The sequence below is a fragment of the Protopterus annectens genome, chromosome 13.part0 (genome assembly GCF_019279795.1).
Source record: "Protopterus annectens isolate FY-2018-M chromosome 13.part0, PAN1.0, whole genome shotgun sequence".
Classification (NCBI taxonomy): Eukaryota; Metazoa; Chordata; order Ceratodontiformes; family Protopteridae; genus Protopterus; species Protopterus annectens.
The window spans coordinates 658497303-658520139 of record NC_056747.1 but is presented as its reverse complement, the minus strand read 5'-3'; the positions used below and the strand labels follow the sequence as shown (position 1 = coordinate 658520139).

The window sequence follows — 22837 nt, the reverse complement described above, 5'->3', positions numbered from 1 at the left end:
AAAGCCCACGTTTGCGCTTGTTTAAGCTCCATGCAGCAGCGCCGAGCTGAGGTAAACTATTACTAGTGCCAGAAAGTCTGCTCTTCAGTTTTTCCCTTAGATCATGCTGGTTCTTTCTCTCTTGTACTTCAGATAGCCTAATCGCTTTGCACTTCAACAGGTTTTTGTAGCAATTATTGTAGCACACCTAAGTGCCATCAGCACTAGTCGTTCTTCATGAAAATAGCTCCAGTACTTAGTAGTTATGACCACCCCTCCTGGCATGATTAAAGGGGCAGTTCCCTGTGCTTTCTCCTATTAAAATGGTGCACGTGGGCATTCTGAGGCAGTGTAGCAACTGCCTCATGTACACAGACAACCGTCTCCTCTTAGCTTCCAACATTCAGACTTGTGAGAGATACACTTATACCACCAAATTGGAAGCTATGAACTCTCCAGTCAAGACCAGACTAGCTGGTTAAGAGGAGAAGGTCAACACCTGCACCCACACCACATGGAACACACAGCGCTCCAGAACACCCACTATCACAGCTCTCACATAAAAACACAAACCACACACTCACCTTCGCGGAGGCTCTCAGTAGAAATTTACCCAAACAGCAGAGACCTCCAAGACAGAAATGCAGTCAACCACAACAACACAGCACAGCACAAACCACAGGACACATAGCTCACCTTCACAGTATGCCCCTCAACCTAAGCCCCTAAGGCTAAACACCTTGCCCAATACACTAATCATAGGTAACTCAATAGTGAGGCACACAGATGTCCCACTCACTAGGTTGAATAAGGAAAAGGTAACAGCTGTCTTTCAGGTGCCAGAATCTGACACATAACACACGTACTCCGGTCACTCCACAACAAGTACAAGTACGACTCTGTCATTGTCCTGTGGCTGTGAATGACCTGAGATGCACCTCACTGGACTATATGAAAGGAGACGTGGTGGAGCTCTGGGATTATGTGGTCCAGGCAGGTATGACCCTAGCCCTGAGCAGTATCCTACTGCCACCCAGAATGATACAGCAGTACAAACAAAAAATGATTGACTTCAACAATTGGCTAAGTTTCTGATGTCATTCTAAGGGGATCCAGTATCTGCTTGGGATGACGTGATTGACAGACCTCGATGCTTTGCCAGAGATGGCCTGCATCTGTCACCCTTGAGTTTCTGGGTACTGGCTAAGGCTCTTTCCAGCCCTTATAGTGCCTTTTTTTAGGCAGTGTACCAAAGACCAAATTACCACTGTAACAGCTATAAATAAATGTAATCTGAGGGTTATGCTGCTCAAGACTAGAAGTCTAAATCTCAAGGTGCACTCTCTCGAAGCACTCCTCAAAATGGAGAACATTGACATTTGTGCTGTAACGGAGACCTGGTTTAAAGTGGCAGAAAGCACCCCTGCGCTACCAGGCTATAACTCATTCCACACCTTTCGGCCCCAAAACATGGACCAAAGCTCCAAAGGCGGTGGTGTCTCCATATTCATAAAGGATATGCACACCTCCAGACTAGTAGCCCAGCATAACACATCCAAGATACTTCAGGTACAACTAACATTGGGTAAGACAGCGATCCAGGTCATAGCCTGCTATAGGTCCCCAGCCATGTCCCTAGACTCTCGCTCCACATTCCTAAGTATCCTGGAATCTGTCAAGGTCCAACCCAACACACACTTACTAGGAGACTTCAACTACCCTCCATCAACTGGGAAAACTACTCAAGCACAAATACACTGGCCCAACACTTCCTGGAATTCATCAATTTCAGTGCCCTGGACCAGCTCATTCTGACCCCCACTAGAGGAAGCAACATCCTTGAACTGGTTATTACTAACATGGGCAACCGTTGCTCTACACCAATGATGAATCTCTCCCTGGTCAGATCCAACCATAAACTAATCACCATGGAAATCCACATCTCACCCACACCCCCTGCAAAGATAACCACCTTGAAAAACTTCTCCAAAGCTGATTTTGGACTCCTAAAAACAGAGGTGCTAACTTCACAGCACCCATGCCAATGGAAAATAGCTGCATGACTGCCAAATCATACACCAGTGCACTGTACGAACATGTACATAAATGCATGGAACTATCCATACCCAACTGAACCAAGACGCTGTCCTCCAAAAAAAAGGAAGGCAGTCTGGTAGTTCCCTGTCATTAATAAATTCTACAACAGAAGGAAGAAACTGTTACAGAAGAAGGTGAAGTTCCAAGACTGAAAAAAGTCCCTTATTAGCCTCAGCAAAAAGTTGAGATCCCTCATCAAATCCTCTAAAGCCAGCTATGAAGGCAGAATTGCGGCAGACACTAAAAAGAATCACAAAGCCTATAGCTATATCAAGAAACTCCACGGCAATACCCAGATTTGCTCTGAGTTACTGCACAATGGTACCTCCTCTACTGAGCCAACAGATATTGCAAAGATAATGAAAGAAAATGCACCGAGCTAGCACACTGAGAACATTTATTGATAGACAAAACAGAAAACATACTGGCTGACAGATTCAGTGCCAACTTTACCCATCTCTCCCCCCTTAAAGCACCAGTCACAATACTGTTAGAATGCCAGGTACCCAGCATTACTGCAGCACAGGTTAAAGCTGCATTGTCCAAGGCCAAAAATACAGCTTCCATGGGACCCGATAATATCCCTGGCTGTGTTCTACATGAGCTACAAAGTGAACTGACACCACATCTGTGTACCCTGTTCAGTCACAGTCTCACCTCAGGCTTTATGGTGCACTGCTACAGTCATCCCTCTCCATAAAGGGGGAGCGACTACAGACCCTGGGAATTATTGCCTCATTAGCCTGACATGTCTGATATGTAAAGCTATGTAGCGCATCATTATGGACCTGATTAACAATGATATAGGAAATCTCCAAACTCTAGACTGCACACAATTTGGCTATGTGAAAGGGAGAACTTTGAGTCAGTCACCAGGGCTGTGGATGAAGGTAAGGCAAGGCAGTGCATACAGCCTACCTCGATCTGGCCAAAGCCTTTGATCCCATTCCTCACTGAGGAATTATTGATAAACTCACCAAACTAGGCATCAACCCCTATATCACTAGGTGGATTACAAACTGGCTTACAGATAGAACACTCATTGTGAAAGTAGCGGACTCCAAGTCAGACTGCCTACCAGTCACGAGTGGAGTCCCACAGGGATCGGTCCTGGACCCTTTCCTGTTCAGCATCTACTTCTCAGAAGTTCAGGCCAGCACAAAGGGACTCTGACTGACCAAGTTCACAGACGACTGCAAGCTGGCAGCCATTATTAACTCTCCAAGTGATGCAGACATCCTACAGAAAGGCCTGACTGAGACAAATGACTGGTGTTGAAACCATGGCCTTAAGCTTAATGCCAAAAAATTTCTTCATCCCCTTTGGTAAAAACTCAGTTCCCACTAATTACATCGATGAGAGCCCATTGAACACTGAAGGCATTATAAGAGATCTGGGGAAGCAGGTTGACAGCAACCTCTCCTTCAACCACCACATTGCAACTGTGGTCAGAAAGTCCTTCTATGTGGCACATCTCATTACCAAGGGTTTTGCATCCAGGAGGAGAGAGGTCATTGTCTGTCTACTCTTCCCTCATTAGACCAGTCATCGAGTATAATGCCCCATTTGGCATGTACCTCACTAGACACCTGCAACATCTGGGGAGGCCACAGAAGTACCTCATGAAGAGGATCCTAGGCATTAAACACATGTCCTACACGGACAGACTCAAAAGACTCCAGCTATTCTCTGTCTCATATCTCCTATATAGAGACGATCTCTGCTTGACTTACAATTCCATGTCTGACCCAGCTCTGTAAGAAATGGTACATCTAAAGAAATCCCAATCCTTCAGCACCACACACTCCAGAGACCTCAACCTCATTACCACAATCAAAAGAACATGCTGGAGGGACATGATCCTCACCCAGAGACTCCCCATGCTCTGGAATAGACTTCCCATACATGTCAAGCAGAGCACCTCGCTGTCCCTTTTCAAGAGATATCTTGATGAGTGGATGATTAATAGAAAGTTCATTCCCTGGATCACTCCAGTGGCCTGGGAACTAATGTCAGGCAGCACGATGCCAGGGCACTTCCATGGGCTAGGCTCGTAAAGGCTCCAGGGCCGTTAGTCTAGTATGCACCTATGAACCAGGCAGTGATCCCCTGACCTCCTCTGAAAAAGCCACTGTGTGTGCGGTGGGTTTACCTGCTAAAAAAGAATGAACATAAAAATATGTTTTTTTCTTAAAAAAAAAAAAAAGTTTGAGGATTATTATCTTACATTAACTGGGTAAAAGGGGGTGACCCTTGTTAAAGAAGATAGCAGCTGTGTGTTTGGTATTTACGGTAACAGAGGTTTTCTAAGAGAGGTCATTGTAACAGAAAAGCTTCCTCCCACCCACCCCCTAAGTTTTGGACATTAATTACTTCCTACAGTTTTGACAGTTTTTCCATCCATCTAATACTGTCTGATTGCATTCGATTCCAGTAGTGGCTCAATGAAGAGCTGCCACCATCCCAGAGATTACTAGGCAGGTAGACAAATTTAGGGCATTGTTAAACTGATAATTACTGTCAAGAGACTAACTTGGATCAAGTTCTTTTTGTGTTAATTGGTTTGCTTTTTTTTTTTTTTTAAAGATTTTGTTCCTTTTTTATAATTTTTTTTGGAGGGGGTGAGATGGCATTCTACTGTGATTGCACTCTGGTAGCCTTGCCCATTATTTACTGCTAACTATTTCTTGCTTATGAAAATGGATAAAGATTTTGGTATCAGCTACAAGGTACTTAACTTTTATCTTTTCTTGCTCTTTTACCCCCTACTGCCTGCAGATCATTAGCCCCCTCTCAGCCAAGTGACCCTTTTGTTATTTCATTACTGATGCAAGAGTTAGTTGAAAAGGGGCAATCATTTGGACAGCAGTCAGTGGTGGTTTGAAGTATGTTTTTAGTTTTGCAGCCCTACAGCCCCACCTATACTGAGTTATGTGAAGGAAGTGGAATGCAGTGGTTCATGTACTCTGGCTTTCCCTCACTTTTGCCTGCAAATGCCAACAAGTATCCTTGCACAAAAGCCTCAAAACATGGAAGGTTGTTTCCCCAATTTTCACAGGAGAAATCACACCAACCATGTGTTCTCCCTTGGTGCATGCAACCCCCCCCCCCCCCCCCCCCACTGGGAGAAACTCCTTCACTCCTCTCCCTGTCTGCCTGGCTCCTTCAATGCAAGAGATACTGATTTAACCCAGTCATCTGAGTTACAGTCAGGTTTTGTCCCTGTGTGCCAGGGCACCAGATGCAAGATTCTTCCTATTATTGACATAGAATCATAGGAAGTCACTAAGCTCATGGCAAAAGGGCCCCTTACAAGCCTAGCCAAGTTCTACCCCTATTTCCACAATCAGCATCTATTGCCTCGTCCAAGACGAACATAGGTGGAAACCCTTGGGGTGAATTTATGGTTACTCTTCCAATCGTCCAGATTGCATTTGTAGAGGACCAATGAAGTTCTCTGTTTGACGTGAAGTGGGGGTGTGTTCCAAAGGTGTGGTAACTTCTGGGAGACAAATCTGTCCCTCCAGTAGGTTCTATTAATGTCACATACCAGGTTAAGGTCTTTAGATCAAGTTACCTGTGTACCATTTGACTTGCGGATATGCAGCATTTCCAGTAAACCAGGGTCAGAGATTACCTTGTATGCAAGGCAGAGATTGCCTCTGAGTAGTCTGTATGAAACAGAATAAAGTGACAGTGATTTCAGATGATCCACATAGGACAGATGCTGAAGACCTTGAATTTTTCTTGTGAGGAACCTTTGTGGTCTCTCCAATTGCTGCAGATGCTTGGAAAGGTGCATACCAAAAAGGGTGTTGTACTCAGTTATTAGCCTGATGAGGGAAGAGTACAGGGAGGTTATAACTTTTTTTTTTTTTTTTTTTTTTTTTTTGAGACAATGCCCTTACTTATGCTATGAGCAGTACAGAATGACATTCCTACCACTGTGGATAAATGGTGATCAAAGTTAAGATTGCTGTCAACCTGTGTGCTCAAGTCTGTCACCACAGAGTGTGTACTTAGGGTGGTACTGTTGATGTGGTAGTTAGCAGGAACATCACTCTTACTGAAAGGGGATGATGATACATTTTTTGCACTGAGTTTAAGGCCATACTTTGGCACCAGTCATTTGTTTGTGTTTTCCATTTTTTTAGCTGTTTAACACTAGATGATTTTATAGTAAAATCATACATTATCTTTGGTGTCTGTGGTGGTATTTATTTATACCAAACCAACTACTCTTCTATTTCAGTGCTAAGATTTCTTACTTTGTATACACAACAATTTTCACTATTATGTAGTAAAATACCAACTATATATTTTTTTTTAATTTCAGAAAAATATAGTAGCTATTTTATTAGACTTAACACATTTTTGTTAACTAAAGACCATTTTTGACAGGCTTGATTGTAGTTGCATATACACACATGCACATTATTTTGTGAGAGCACACTCGCTCGCACGCACACACGCGCGCACACAAGCATTGGCTTTTGTAGTTCCTAAGCATTTTTGTTTGTCAACCATAAGCAATAACCTTTATGGGGATTTGATAAACTGAAGAGAATATGCAAGTTGAAATGATTTGGGTAATTGTACATCAGTTAGTACGATTTTAAATCATGAGTATAATTATAAAAATGGCACAAAAGGTAAGATTGGCACATTGGTTGGTGGATAATAGCCTGCGAGTCTTTAATCAGCATGGATTTGTGGCCAAATGATTTTTGCACAGATCATTCTGTTTTTAGCATCTTTATTATATCATCACATTTTAGGTGGTAATATGACTTAATTTTTTCAATTCTTTGCTTCCCTTAAACTTCACTCCTCCTCCTGAACATTATTTCATATCCATCCTCAACCCCTTTTCCCATTTTGCACATGTGGTCAGGGTGTCACTTCAGCAGTGACAATCATCTCAAGCCAAGGTTTACACTGCTGGGTGGCTAGCCCTGCCATGGTAGTTCATTTGTACCACTCACACACACACACACACACACCCCTATAGCCAATTTAAAGTTTCTAATCCACCTACTGCATGTCTTTGGAATGTGGGAGGAAACCGGAGCACCCGGAGGAAACCCACATGACTGCAGGGAGGGCATGCAGACTCCGCACAGAGGGCACCCCAGCAGAGAATCAAACTGGAGAACCTCTTGCTGGGAGGTGACACTGCTAACCGCTGCACTACCTTGGCCACCCCTATATTATTTCCTATATTTTCCCATATATGTCTATGAAAATTACTCCTTCCCACCTCCAATTCTTTCATCCCATTTGCTATACACATAACTAAAAATAAACCAAGTGGAACTGAAGTATTCAGTTTTCTAGTAATTGATTTTTGATAACCAATAGCATTAAATTTTGTAAAGCCTTACTTTGTCTAGGAAATTGATTCTCTGTCCAAGTTCAAAAGAATAATTTCCTTAGCTATAAACATTTTTGCCAAAGTACTCTGTCAGACAGACTGTGTGCATATTCATAATTGTTTAATTAGAGAAAGTAAATAAAGGGAATCTAGTCCTTCCCAGGGATTCAGAAAGAACCCCGCCACTGGCAATAACAGCTGTAGTGAAAAGGGACCATTTCCACTACTGGTAAAAATGGAATTCAGATACATGTTAGAAACAATAAGGAAAAACCTTATTACTGGTTAATTTGCATGTCACTAAATTACCCGTAACTACTATGAGTGCAAATCATCACTTTCCTGTGGTATTCACCACTGGAAGCCCATGCATCATTTTTGTACAAGAACCCCCGCATTCTCCTACACACATGCTCATCAATATATTTCTTACCTGTCCATGAGTTGATGGAAAGTCCATAATGTATCTTGTTTTTCTCCTTGTCCATGTAAATCCTGAATCCTTGTAGCCAGTCCATAATTCCATTCATTAGAATTTTCTTCTTGTTCATAAAGGGCATTGCACTGCTAAATGAGAAGGCAAGAAATGTGGAAAATGCATAAATATAGTTGCAATTATAGAAAACTTCTGGAAGAACCTCATGTTGATCAGGATCGAACGCAGGAATGGTTAAGGAGAGGCACATTCAAACCAAAAGAGAAAGGTTAATTTAATATTGGTGGCCCAAGATAGTGGCTTACGTACAAGACCCGTTGGTTTACAAAGTCCATTGAAGATGTGGGATAAACAGACAAATGTAGGTTTTGTAAAACAGAACTGGAAACAGTCACACACCTTGTTGCTGGTTGTGCCATACTGATGGGAGAAGGACTCTATACTGATGGGCATAATAATGTGGCAAGGCTGTTGTACTGGGGATTGTGTAAACACTGTGGTATTGAAGTAGCTGAAAAACACTGAAAACAGGAACCGCAAAGCATCATAGAAAATGATGAAGTCTACATCAGATGGGATCACCCCATTACCAATAGTTCAAAAAATAGATGTGAGAAAACCAGGTATAGTGGTCCATAAAAAGAAGACAAAAGTAGCATTGATCATTGAAATCGCTACACCTATTGACCTACAGCGTCTTGTGTACAGAGAGACACGAAGTCATAAAATATCAGGATTTGCAGGCAGAAATGAGAGCAGTGTGGAAGAAAGATACCCACGCAGTTCCAATAGTAGTAGGAGCAATGGGTCTTATAAAAAAAAAAATAATCTACAGTCATATTTAGATATGTTACCATGCAACTCCATGCGAATTGCAGAGGTCATTACTGGACACATTACGGGTGCTGAGAACAGCTCTTCTGGCTGACATCAAAGATTGAAACAATACTAATTTCATGAATGTTAATCGTACTTTGACTTGTGAATTGCGTCCATTCCTGTCATGGTAATAGAAACCCAAAAGACGTGGAGAAATTAAAAGGGCCAAATCTGCTGCTGTATTAACTTTTTAAGTGAGTCCAAGTAATAGTTTAAAACTCTTCCTGGTTTCACAGAATGTTCTTGATGTTGCCTGTTTATAAATTCCGCATCCTTTGTAAATCCTGGACCATTGCAGTAAGTAGATAATGCCAGACATTAGAATTTCATACTTCTTTTACTGCAGAAATAAATTTGAGCACAAGCCCTTCCAGTTAGCATAGAGAGATAAGGCTGTGGTTCATCTAGCAGCTTTCTTTGCTAAGGGTGCAAGTTTCAAAATTTACTCCTTTACTGTGTAAAGAGGATCTCTGGTGTCTAGCGGGGTTCTCCTTCAGAACCTTGGGAGCTCAAATGCTTAAGTTTTATAAGATTGAGTCAAAATGCTCAAACCTCATACGATCACACAACAGAATACCCACCATGCACTGCGTTTGCAGGGCAGACCCCCTGATACTTAAATATTCTAACTATGTGATGCCACTGTAGTGGGGAAAAGACCAATACCCTGATCCTCGCTACCACAATCTGTCAAAGTCCAGGTGCCTACGAAAAAAACACTGCTGACTTTCTTGTGGCCAGTTCCATCTTATGATATAATTTTGGCTCAGTGTTGTAAGATTTGAATATTTGGGCATGTGAGCTTCTGAAGGGGAACCATCTAGCAGTGGTGTAGGACACACACAGTGTTAAGGAGCTGATTGTGCGCCAAGGATGCAGGGTTTGAAATCCCCCTCCCTCACTCCTTTTACTTTTAACTTTTTTTTTTTTTCGTCAAGACCTCGGGTAATATCTAAGAGGAGCAATGGTGTCTAGTGGTAATGCAGAGAGCTAAAGCTCTGCGAAAGAACTGTTTGTGAATGCTGACAGCACAGTCATGAATCTTAAGTGCCTTTACGACATGATGTACAGTATCCCTTTTGTCTAGTGTCCTGCCTGCTTATATTGCAGGATTTTCTTGTTAGCCTAGGGGAGTATGGAGGTATGACAGCCACACACACACACACACACACACACACACACACACACACACACACACACACACACACACACACACACACACACACACACACAGTCCCCACTCCTCACTCCTGATCAAACTCATTGACAGACGCGCACACAGTCCCCACTCCTGATCAAACTCATGGACACACACCCACACACCCCCTACCCCCGTCCCTTAACTCTCATACTGCAACCATCCAGGCAGGCTGACATACACATGCACCTGCGGCCATTCATCCCTTTGAATACACTCGCATATGCAGCTACACATATATATACATCTACACATACCTCAAACACTACCTGTCTGCTGAACTCCCAGGCACTTACCTGTGACACAGCCTCACCCATTGGAAGCAATAAGTGAATGCAAGCTTTTTAAATGCCTTTCCTCAGGCATTTCCAGGGAGAGAGCACATAGCTAATTAGTGCAGTGTACTCCCTTGGAATGTTTCATTTGTGGTAGGCTACAGAAGACAGCCCACCACTGGTGCTGATCCACTTTGTTGTAAAGCACTGTAGAAGGGCTGCCTCAGAATCTGCAGTTGTTACCGTGAGGGGTAACAAGATTACTCCTCACTTAAACCTTTCTGAATTTCCCACTATATATTATATTTGGATTTTATTAAAGCCTTTCACTACTACTACATAAAAGATTAATAGGTTGGGGATAAAAGGGAGCTATTCTTTTTTTTATTTATCCAGTTGTTAACTGGGAAGTGATTTCCAAAATAAATGGTGAAGGGGATGCTTTCTAATACTGATGGGGTATTCCATGTGATTAATTTCTTACTCCTCTTCTCTTCAGTTTGCATCGGGATATTACAGAAGTACAGAATAAAATGAATTTGGTGCCAAGAATGGGAGGAACAGCAGTAGATGTAGCGTCTAGTTTTTGTACTATGATGTAAAAAGATCGACACTCTGGGCAGATGGGTAACAGTTGCAATTTAACATTGAAAAAAAGTAAAATTATGTATTTTGATTGTAATCCATTCATTATTTGTATAAATTTAGCAATCTACTGGGAAAGAAGTAATGACTTTATGCTTTATTAAGCTACTGATGTACCCTTGTTTTTTGCTACTTACATGAAGTTCTTATTTTGAACTTCCAGGTCAAAAATTTTTATTCGCTTTCCAAAGACATTGTTTGCAACTGAAGATGCCTTAGAGGTCCGTAAGCAGAGTATAGGTAAGCATGTTAGCAAGTTCCCTAATTAACAGCTGTGATGAGAAGAAAAACCTAAGTCATCCTTCACTGACAAGTGATATGAATGCATCAGCCTAGACTTTTTTTTTTTTCTAAATGTGGTTGTAATATTAGTAGATTTTTTTATCACCTTCCTTGTATCTCTTTTTCAGCAACAAAAATCCAAGCAGTATGGAGAGGCTACCATCAACATCAAAAGTTCCTGACCATGAAACGTTCTGGTAATATCTCGGAAGATTTTTTTTTTTTTTTTTTTTATTAGTTTTGCCTTGCTGATCTCCTTTGTGTGTATCTTTACTTATACTCCCACTGATCATATTAGCTGTACCCTTGCCCAGTGTGAGTTTTTGCAAGGTAGCTCTTTCGTTCTGCCTGCAAGGATTTTATCTTGTGCCATCAGTTACAATTGTGGTATCTCTGTGGGAGGGAGAGAAACACAGACCATTATAGTGTGTGTGTGTTTATAGCCACTGTGGTTGGGTAGCTCTTCAGCACCCATCCTTTGGGAAAGCTGTGACAGCAGGTATCATTTCTACCTCTCCCACTAATGGTGGTGGTGGGGGAGGATAGAAAACAGAGAAACAATTGGTTAGCTGTGATGTTTCCCAAGTACTACGTTACTGCCTTTTATGATGTAATCAGAATTTAGAAATATAGAAGACAAGTCAGCTTGGGGTGATTGGGGAATAGGGTTTAAACAGCATTTTGTTGTCTTACATATCCTGGGGTGGGAGGGGCAATATTTCCAACCAAGAAAATACCAGTTCTCAAGGAAGACTGATGACTTCAGTCCAGGAATGTGTGCATGGAGTAATACACACTAGATGGGACAGTGGATAGGGCATAATGAAAAAGATTTAATGTACCTGGTCCCCTGAGATCCTTTGTGCTCCCTGGTTGTTTACACATGGACTTCTCTGGTTTTGACTGCCATTCCTTTTGGAGGGAGCTAGACATTTGGCTTGGATGTTGGAGTGCAAGCTCAAAGAGGGTCTCTGGAGCACTACCGATGACAAAGAGCTACATCAGGGAACAAAAAACTGTAATTATTTATTTTCTCTTCCTCAGCAATTGGAGTGCAGTCCTGGTGGCGAGGAGTGCTGGGTCGTAGGAAGGCTGCCAGGAGGAAATGGGCAGCAGACACCATCCGCAGGTAAATTCTTCTGTTGCTAGATTGCACATTTTAATTATGCTTGCAGCAGTATAGTTGTTTTTGACTGTAATGTGGGTAGATTTTGATTGGCAGGGATGTGTGTCTTTGTAAACTGGCTTGTCAAGAGGCATATTTATTACAGAGTGCAATTCATAGAAATAGTTTATTTTTTTTTAATTGTGTAAGCTAGTGTTATAGAGTTAAGTATGCATGTTTTCAACACTATTAACTGTGTATGTATGTGTGTGAGTGATAGGACCCTCTTCAGCAAGGGTTGACTGTAAGAGTAAATTATAACTTTTTTTTTTTTTGTGGCTTTAGTATGTGTTTGGCAAGCAAGTTAGCCAAACTTGCTCCTACAGGAGCATGATGTACCTCTTTTCATGTGGCTTCCCGTAATTTGCTCATAAACTTGTAAAAGATATGTGCCACTTATCTTACCCAACACTGTTCTTTTTTGTCAATTGTAAGAGATATATATGTATATGGTATGCAGTTTATAAGGTAGTATTCATTCCATTAGATTGATCAAAATTAACTTTAACTCTGCACTGAATATGTCAAGGGATATAATAGTTTTGAATTTATTTAAAAGGTAATTTAAATTAATGTTTTCAGTAATTTGAATCAGTAACTCTTGAACAATACCTGCATCTGTCTGGTTTGTTCAGAGGCCTTCCACATCTAGTGTATTAAGTAAAACTGTTTGAAAAGGACATCTAATGTTCTTTTGGACCATTCCCAGGAGGTATGACTTGGGAGTTTGTCTGTGGAACTCCATCGACAAGTTACAGTTCTCACTATATCTGTTTAAGTGGAACAGTTTTTGGTGCTAATCCTAATTCCTGGAACTTTGACTTCAACATGTTTGTCTTGTACAAGTGTCTGTGATTATTTCTGTACAGCAGTCCATCTTCTTTATGAATCCCAAGGATCTTGTATTATCTGCACCAACTATATTTAAGCTTTGGGCTGTAAAATTTCCCTTGACTTTTATATTCTTCAGTTTCAAAGGTGTAAGTCATAATCTTTTGCAGTTTTTGTCATAGTAGTGTATCTGTTTCTGAAAAATTCTCTCCAGCACTTGCTTTAATTTCTTTTCATCTTCACATTGGTAATGTAGCTCAGTAGGGAATGTGCTTTTCTAGTTTCTGCCCATTAATAATTGAGGTGTTTAAAGAGCGAGTCACTGCAGTGAAGTATTCCAAGACTGTAAGATAGCAGTCATAACAGCTAGAGCTTTTTCTCATTATTTTCTTCAGTATTTGCTTAGTTGCATCATTTTTACTCTTCATTGCAGTCAGATAGGCTGGATGTTGTTTGAATTCCTACTTGTGCACAGATCTGAATTTCTGACTTATATTGTGGACTGCCAACTTCATTGGCATGCAGCTGAAAAACTCAACTATAATACCCAGACAATGCAAGTTTGAATAGCAGCTCAGGTAGCAACTGGAGCTTATGAAAGGTGGAAGACTGAAATGCTGTGCCTGATCGAGTCTCTTGGAGAGAGATGGACACTTGTCCTGGGACACACAGCAATGGTTCACTGGTGGTGACCACAGAACCATGTGCTGTCTTCTCCTGTGAGGTGGGGTGCTGAAGTGACAGTCCCAAAGTACACCCATTGCATGCCCTCCTGATGTTTTTCAGGTAAGCTGAGGGCACCAAGAGTAAGTTGGGAGTCCATCATAGCCTACCTGAAGAAAAATGGTCCATCACCCTACATGCAGAAGTCCATCATATTGTCTGACCCTCAGGCAAACAAGGTGGACACCCCCCAACACTAAAAAAGCAAAAGGAGAAACACAGGGGTACCTCCAAGTTGGACGACTTTTATGGGTCCCAAGGTCTTATGATGCCACTCCCATGGATATGCTCCACCAGCCCCTGACTCTGGCATCTGCACACTTGAAAGCAGCTATGCCTTTTGTCCACACCATGCCCCACTGAACCAAGAGACCTCAAATGCCACCTGCTGCAGACAGTTATCAGACATCCATTCAGGAACACAGCTTTATTGCTAGTTAGGACTAGGTATCTTTGTAGCCATTACTGAGGAGGATGTCCACCATACTAAAATGTCTAAGCTGATGGTCATTCCTTTCTTGGGCTCCAGTCCTAAGCAAATATGTTTAAACCCTGGATCTCTTCTGAGGGGCTGCCAGTGGGTAGGCTTTTTGATGTTTTTCAGGTTTCACTGTTGCACTCCTCACATATTGGTTATCCGGCTCCCAGTAGCCCTCAGTCGGCCCGAATACCAGAGTCCTTGGTATATGACGTCGGCTGCAGCCAATTGTAAAACTGATGTCAGAACATCAGGTATAAAGGGAGGCAGACAACGCCATTTCCTCAGTCTTTCTTGCCACGGAGCCCGAAGCAGATGCAATTCGCACTAGTGCCAGTCGGCCGTTTACCTTCGTTTTGTTTCCGACTACCAAGTTGAAGACGCCTTCAGATAAGTACCCCGTTGAGGATCCTCTTTTCTTGCTTTAACGAATGTCAGATAAAGTTAATAACTGTCTTGCCTGTGGAAAACAGATTTCGCACCGTGATTTCCATTCCTATTGTATAACTTGTTTGGGCCTTGAGCACAACGTCCCTAACTGCGATCTCTATGCTTCCTTTAACCCGCTACACGATAGAGCTAAGATTTTGTATAAGCAATTCAGAGTCTGGCCTAAGTTCATCGGTATGGCGTCTTCTGGTCTCCAGACTTCGGATATACCTAGGAAACGCAAAGACAAGGACCACGACAGGCCTAGGGTTAAATCTACTGACGACGCACTGGTGAAATTGGTAGTCAGCACAGCGGTAGTCAGGCGCTTTCGCAGCCCCTGCAGTCTGCAGAGTTTATGGAGTCCTCCATGCCACAGGTTGCTATTTTGACTTCAAACCCTCTGCCTGTCGCGGCCTCAGATGGGTCCGGAGCTGCTTTGCAGGCACCGGCTTCTGATGCCTCTTCTTTTTGACATGAGACCAGAACAAGGCTGACTACCTTAGTTCAGACTTCTGCAGTTGCTAGGCCTCCCGAGTCCCTCCGGATTACTAGTAAACCTTCCAGTCGCAAACCTACTTACAAGCAGGCGTCAGTCTCCCCTCCTGTGCCTCAGTCCCAGTTGGTAAAGATGGCTGGTGATCTTCTTTCCCTGATTAGGGGCTCTCATCCTCCCTTCAAAGAGGACTAGGGAATTATCTCCTGATGTTTTGTCTGTCTCAGATTCTGAGATTTCCAGTATGTCTGCTGGTGAAGAAGGACATTCTCAACTTTTTTCTGGCTTTGAAGATTCTGATGCTGAGGACTCTATCCCTTCTGCCTCCCCTCCAGAAGATTTTTCCTTTGGGGATACTTTGAATACCCTTAGGGAGCATTTTAAATGGGAATGTCAGGATTTTCAACAGTCTAAGAAAAGAATCAGGGAATTTTTGGATTTGCCTCATCATAAGCCTCTGACTATACATCCAGTTTTGGAAGTTGTGGGTGATGTTTTCATGGAAAATTCTTTAACTCCTAATTCTGTTCTTCCTGCCCCCAGAAAACTGGATAGGTATTATAGGGTTCTGATTTTCATCACTTCCTTTTTAAAAACCCTACTGCTGATCCAGAAATTATTTCTTAAGGCCCCAAGGGTGTTAAAGCTAATATTGCTAAAAACCCTGTGCCTTCCGATAAGGAGTCTGGGACCTTAGACAGGTGGGGTAAAAAAGTCTATACCTCTGCAACTCTTGCCATTAGATCCATGAATTGTCTTTTTCACATGCTTAAGTATCAGCAGCATACTTTGGAGGCTATTAAGGCTAAACTTGGAGATATTCCTTCCATGACGGAGAACGAAGATTTACAAGACTTACTGAATTCTGCCACTTTAGTTAATAAGCATTCACTTCATTGTGGTTTTGACATTTTGGAGGCTTCCTGCAGAGCAGCAGCCACTGGTTCTGTAATTAGAAGGCATGCTTGGCTCAGGTAGCAGCCTGTTTCTGACCCTGTTAAGTCTAAATTGCTGGATGTTTCTTTGCACAAGGACAATCTTTTTGGTAATAAGGCTGAGGATGTACTGAAGAAGTTGGAGGATAAAGCAAAATCTATGCAAGCTGTAAAATATTTCCTTCAGGCTCAGCCTCCTCGGTTTAGTAGGCATTATCCTTCCAAGAATTGGTCTTTCCCTGATCCTGGCAAGCACGGTCACTGTAGGCCTAGGGGTTTCAGATTTTCCAGAGGGCAGCCTTCTGCCCCACAAAGGGCTAAGCAATGGCATTCTTCTTCTACTAAATTGGGGAGTTCTAAGCAAGCTCCTCACAGCAAACATTCTCAATGACTCCGACCTTCTTGTGCCTACCTCTGCGGGCCCTGGGTTTCCTTGGGGGGGAAGGTTAGCCAGGTTTGTAGAGGTATGGTCTACCATCACAGATGACAAATGGGTGCTCAATGTAGTAAAACAAGGTTACAAGTTTTACTTTCACACCTTCCCTGTTTTACAAGGGTACCCAGACATACCCAGAACTCTTCAGGGCAGAGGTAGAAACTCAAATTTCTTCTTTAATGACGATGGGGGCTATAGAGCCAGTTTCTGCAAATCAGATTGGCCTAGGTTTTTATTCAAGACTTTTTCTGGTACCCAAGAAAAGGGGGCACCTGGCACCCTATTCTGGATCTGTCTATTCTAAGCACTTTTTTGATGATTTCCAAATTCAAAATGCTCACCCTTCAACATTTACTACCAATGCTGGGCAAGGATTCATGGCTGGTAACTTTGGATCTAAAGGAGGCTTATCTGCACATCCCAATAAGGGAAAGTTGCAGGCAGTTCCTTCGCTTCAGGGCTGGGAAGCAACACTTTCAATTCTCTGTATTGCCCTTTGGCTTATCTACTGCTCCCAGAGTTTTTGCCAAGTGCCTGGCTCCAGCCATTACTTTTTGCAGGCAGAGAAACATTCAAATTTATCCTTACCTGTACAACTGTCTCATTCAAGCAAACTCCCCAGAACAACTAGAAAAGGATTTGGATTTTGTGAAGAACAGTCTCACCTCTTTGGGTTACACTCTCAACAAAAAGAAGTCAACGTTGGTTCCTACAAGGGAGATTGTTTTCCTGGGAGTGAGTCTGAATACAGCCACCCAGATGGTATTCCTCCCTCAACAGAATCCTCCCTCAACAGAAGCAAGCAAATCTTTCGGCTTACTTCATGAACTTGGCGAGCATGACCCAGCTCTCTGCAAGGCAATTCCAGCAAGCACTAGGGTTCATGGCTTCATGTATTTTGATGATCCTATATGCAAGGCTGCATATGAGAAAACTTCAATGGTACCTCAAGAATCTTTGGTGTCAACACACACAGGACTTGGACTTGATTCTTCCCCTGATTCCCAAGCTACAAATGGAGTTCCTCTGGTGGGGCGACAGCCTGTTCTCAGAACAAGGGTCTGCCTTTCCGCCCACTGCCTGCCAGCCAGACTCTCACCACAGACGCCTCAGATGTTGCATGGGGGGCTCATCTGGAAGGCAGAGGCATACAGGGGACTTAGAGCAACCAGCAGATTCATCTGCACATAAACTTAAAAGAATTGATGGCAGTGCAGCAGGCCTTGCTGGCTAGGACCTACTCTACCCTGGGACTCTGCTGATCAGGACAGACAATACCACAGTCATGTGGTACATCAACAAGCAAGGGGGGACTCACTCTTACCCCTTGTGCAGACAAAGCATTAGATTATGGTCCATAGCAGCATCCATGGGCTTACATCTAATAGCCCAGTATCTCCCAGGGAGGCTAAACTCCTTGGCGGATCATTTGAGCAGACATGTTCTGGATCCTCATGAGTGGCAACTGAACAAGGACATTTTCCATCGCATCACTCATCATTGGGGCACCCCACAAGTGGATCTTTTCTCCTCTCACACTAATCATTTCTTTCCAACCTTCTGCACCAGGGAGTTTCACAACAAAGCTTGGAGAGGTGGACGCATTGTCCTTCCCATGGACACATCTCTCAGTTTATGCATTACCTCCTCTGCCTTCTCTTCCCAGAGATAAGGGACGAAAAACCAAAGGCTATTCTGATAGCTCCAGATTGGCCCAGGCAGCATTGGTATCCCCTCCTTTGCAGCCTTTCACAGGCTCAGCCTTGGCATCTTCCCCTGGTACCAGATCTGTTCCTTCATCCTCATCTTCAAACTCTGCATTTAACTGCCTGGCTAATACTTTAAATCTTTCCCAGCAGGTGGTTGAAGTTCTTCATGAGGCCTGGAGGCCTAGCACCAGAAAATCCCATGCAGATAAATGGAAGAGATTTTGCTCTTGGATGCTGGCTAAAGGAGAAGACTCTTCTCATCCTTCTCTTTCCCTCATTCTTGACTACCTAGCAGGACTGCTTAAAGGTGGACTTTCCTTTTCTTCAATCAAGATTCACGCTTCAGCAATTTCGGCTCATTGTTCTTTTGAGCAACCCATTTTTTTCTCACCCCTTGATGAAACCGTTCCTGAGGGAGTTAGTAATCTTAGACCTCCCAGAAGAGCTCCTACTCCTGCTTGGGATCTTAATTTTGTCCTGGAAAAACTTACTCTGCCTCCCTTTGAACCAGCTACCTCTGCAGATTTGAAGTTTCTATCCTGGAAGACTGCTTTCCTTTTAGCTATTATTTCAGCTAAAAGGGTATCTGAGCTGCAAGCTTTAATGGCAGTAGAACCTTTCATTATTTTTCACTAAGAGTTTCTCTGAGAACTAATCTCTCCTTCATGCCTAAGGTAGTTTCTAGTTTAACCCTTAACCAGTCTATTCACCTGCCTACATTTTTTAACAATCCCCAAAATAAAGGGGAAAGGATTCTGCACTCTCTTGATGTGCATAGACAGCTGAGATTTTACTTAGACAGGACTAAATCCTTTCGAAAATCTGAACAGTTGGTTAGTTTTGCTCCTGGGGCTCAGGGTAAAGCTATTTCAAAACAAACCATCTCCAAATGGATTGCTCATTGTATTCACTTTTCTTACCTGCAGCATGGGAAGGTTTCCCCCTCAGGGTATTAGGATCCATTCTACTAGAGCAGCCTGTACCTCTGCAGCCTTTTTGAGAGGTGTACCTACTAAGGACATTCTAGAAGCAGCTACTTGGTCTTCTGTCCATACTTTCACAAAGCATTACAATCTGCCTTTGTTTTCTAAATCCAGGGCTGGTTTTGCCTCTGCAGTTTTGCAGGGCCTCCTTACCAACCCTTAATCTGTGATCTTTTCTTCACCCTTTGTCTTTTTCTTGGGCTTTGGAAATCGATCCATATGTGAGGACTGCAACAGTGAAACACAAAGAACATAGTACAGTTGTGTACACTTACCATAAATGTAGATGTTTGAGTGTATTCACTATTGCAGTCCTGGTTTCCCACCCTCCATTTCCCCCTTTTTCCTAAGGCACAGACTATATACTTTTTTATTTTTTGTATGACATGTGTCCAGGGTGCTGCCTTCCTGGGTTAGCCTTCTTTTGGGGGCTTCTGACAGTTAAGGCAAGAAAAACTGAGGAAGTGGTGTCGGCTGCCTCCCTTTATACCTGACATTCTGGTATCAGCTTTACAACCGGCGGCAGCCGACATCCTATACCAAGGACTCTGGTATTTGGGCCGACTGAGGGCTACCGGGAGTCGGATAACCCATATGTGAGGACTGCAACAGTGAATACACTCGAACATCTACATTTATGGTAAGTGTACACAACTGTACTTTCCTCCTCTGCCCTCCCAAGACTCAGCCCAGCTGGTGCAGGGATTCCTGCAGGTCATACAGTTTTCAAACTTCCTCTGCAGAGTACTCAGTGTCAGGCATCAGATCTCCTAAAAAACTAGGAAGGTTTTTCTTAATAGGGTTTCTGACTCCTTTGATTCTGAGGATGAGAACAGAGACCCGGACTGTAGATGAAAGATGTCTTCACCTTTATCCTGTGATGCAGATGGTGAAGACACTGTCATCTGATTTTCCCCAGAAGGCCTCTTCTTTGGAGATGTATTATTATGAGAGAGTGCTTTCAGTAGCAAGAACATGAAGCCTCTTTTTCCCAGCGAAAGGCTATAGAACTTCTGTAACAAAGACTTCCTAAGCCAGTAGCTTTCCTTCTACTCTGGGAGGCAGTGCTGGATGTGTTTAATGCTGCCTCCCTGGAGCTAGATTGCCACCTGTAAGAGACTTCATTGATTCTATATGGTACAGGACCCTCACAAATTCCTTTGCAAAAACATAATTATAGATCTAGATACAGTGTCACTGGACTCTGCCAGTGGATCCAGACTAACACCAAGCCACACAACTCTCCCTAATGCTACGGAAAATAAACTGCTAATGCTACGGAAAGTAAACTGCTGTCTAGATGGGTGAGGAAAATGTATGCTTCACTTCACCATTCTGGCCTTTGGGGTTATGAATTACTAGATTCACATTTGCAGTATTGGGATTACATCCTGAAGCAACTTTTGGAAGGTTGTAGGGGAGTACTGGATGAAACGAGTAAGGCAGCCTTCTTGAATTACATCCAAATCTGTCTCCAGGTAGGGAGAGTGTTTTGAAGTGTGGACATGATGCTTTGAATCCATCATCCAGGGCTGCAGCTACAGGATTTGTGTTAAGGAAACAGTCCTGGCTTAGCACTCTGTCCCTCTCTGAAGAATAGAAGGTGCAGTTCCTTCATGCAGTGTTACATAAGGAATAATCATTTGAACACCAAGTATGTAGTATGTTCAAAAACCTGGAGGATAACAGGAAGACTTTTAGGCAAATGTTCCATTGTCCCCTTCCGAAGTACAGCTGGAATTGCCCATTTATGTGAGAACCTTATTACCCTAGTAAGGGCAATGGTAAACAAGCCAAAGAAAGATGGTCTCTTAAAGAAGAAAGTAGCACCATAAAGCCGGAGGGAGACAGAGGCCTTTAGGCCACGCCATCCAACAGTACAAATGTGACAATTCCAGTCTCTTCCCTCCCCTACCCCAAAATCCCCACCCTAGCCCTTACCCAATCCAAAACACCCCTTCCTTCACAAACCAAGATAGGAAGCCATCTGGCCGCATACTTCCTGCAGTGTTACAGCATAAGAAAAGATTAGTACCTCTTAAATGTGGTTTTCTTGTCTTTACACACTGCAGTTCCTTACAAAACTGAGAAAGATACTTGTGTTTCCTGTGCCGAAAGTCCAACAAGCTCTAGTGGCATCATTTCTGATAGAGATGCTGGCTCAGAATACCAGAGAGAAGGTTCCCACAAGTCTGAAAAGGAAATGGTTCTATGTAAGACTGTTCCTAGTGCCAAGAAAAGTCCAGACCCCAGAGAGTAATGTTGAACTTGTCAAAGTTAAATAAGTTCCTAGATATTAACTCTGCAGGAATTCCTGTCTTTGCTAAGGCATCAAGGTCTCCCTGTAAGGTTAGATCTTGAGTATATCTGTCTGCATATCCCTATTTTCTAGGGTCACAGAAGTGTCTTGAGATTAGAGGCAGGGAGATTTCTTTACCGGTTTACATCCTTGCCCTGCAGTTTAGCTGCTGTGCCAAAGATATTCATAAAATGCCTGACCCCATTGGTATCCCACTGCAGAACCAAGGACATCCACATGTACCTTTACCTGGATGACTGTAAGATCCAGACTTACACTGTACCAGAGATGCAGAAGGCACTACGCAACAGGAGAATGTGGGGCCAACATGCTGAACTCCTTAGAAGCTGTTCTACCAGTGCTGCCTTTTGTCAAAAGAAGCTAAATTAGTGGGTGAATACAGATAGGGAGAAACAAGAGAAAGCTATTATGACCAACAATTTCAAATCTAACTCTGACATGACCATAGATACATCAGACCCAGTGTGGGGCACTCTCATATTGTTCTTCAGGTTGCAGGGTATGTGGACACTTCATGAATATGTTCTGCACATAAACCTCAAGGAGATGCTGACATTTACCTATGCTCTAAAAAGTTTCAAGTCTATTTGATTCCTTCCTTTCTTTTTGGCTAGTCACTGGATGCTCTTTTAACTGGACAGTGACTGATAAATGCAGTCTTCATTTTATACTCACTTCCTTCTGTCACTAAACATTTTACCAATATAGTTTAGCTATAAGTTTTTTAATCCTAGTTAGTACGTGCCACGATAGGAGCTACTTTTGTCTTTCCTCCACTTTGGCTATACTGTCTTTACTAACCAGGTTTTTATTACCTTCCAGAAGCTGTGCCTTGTAAGAAAGCATGGAGTAGTTGCCATACTCATGGGTTAGAAGATTCTTGACCAGAGAAGCATCCTGTGTGTTGTGGTATCATGGTGCCCTGTAGTATGAGCTCTTCCAAGACAGTTTCCTGCTTTTTTGCATGAGTTGCCTTAGTCTGTTCTTGTAAATTGTGGTTCACAGAGGGGACCTTACCTCCCTGTGGCCTAAACCACAAAGCTTTGTACTAACACAGGATGGTCTGCAGCAAGCCAGGTATCATCCACGACCTGCTAAAAGATACTGATATGGCCTTCATAACTGAGATCCACTTGGACAACAGTTTTGGTCCAGCTTAGCTGGCAA

At 42.8% G+C, this 22837-nt stretch overlaps 1 protein-coding gene across 3 annotated transcripts in view; it reads left to right on the top strand.

Annotated features, from left to right (window-relative positions):
• The window catches only part of MYO1C (myosin IC), a 1794562-nt gene that overhangs the window by 1619865 nt on the left and 151860 nt on the right, over positions 1–22837 (top strand). For all 3 annotated transcript variants that reach the window (XM_044054342.1, XM_044054344.1, XM_044054343.1), the window contains exons 21-23: positions 11047–11123; positions 11294–11362; positions 12210–12294. In XM_044054342.1, coding sequence (XP_043910277.1) covers positions 11047–11123; positions 11294–11362; positions 12210–12294 — 231 coding nt within the window. The remainder of the gene's footprint in view (positions 1–11046; positions 11124–11293; positions 11363–12209; positions 12295–22837) is intronic.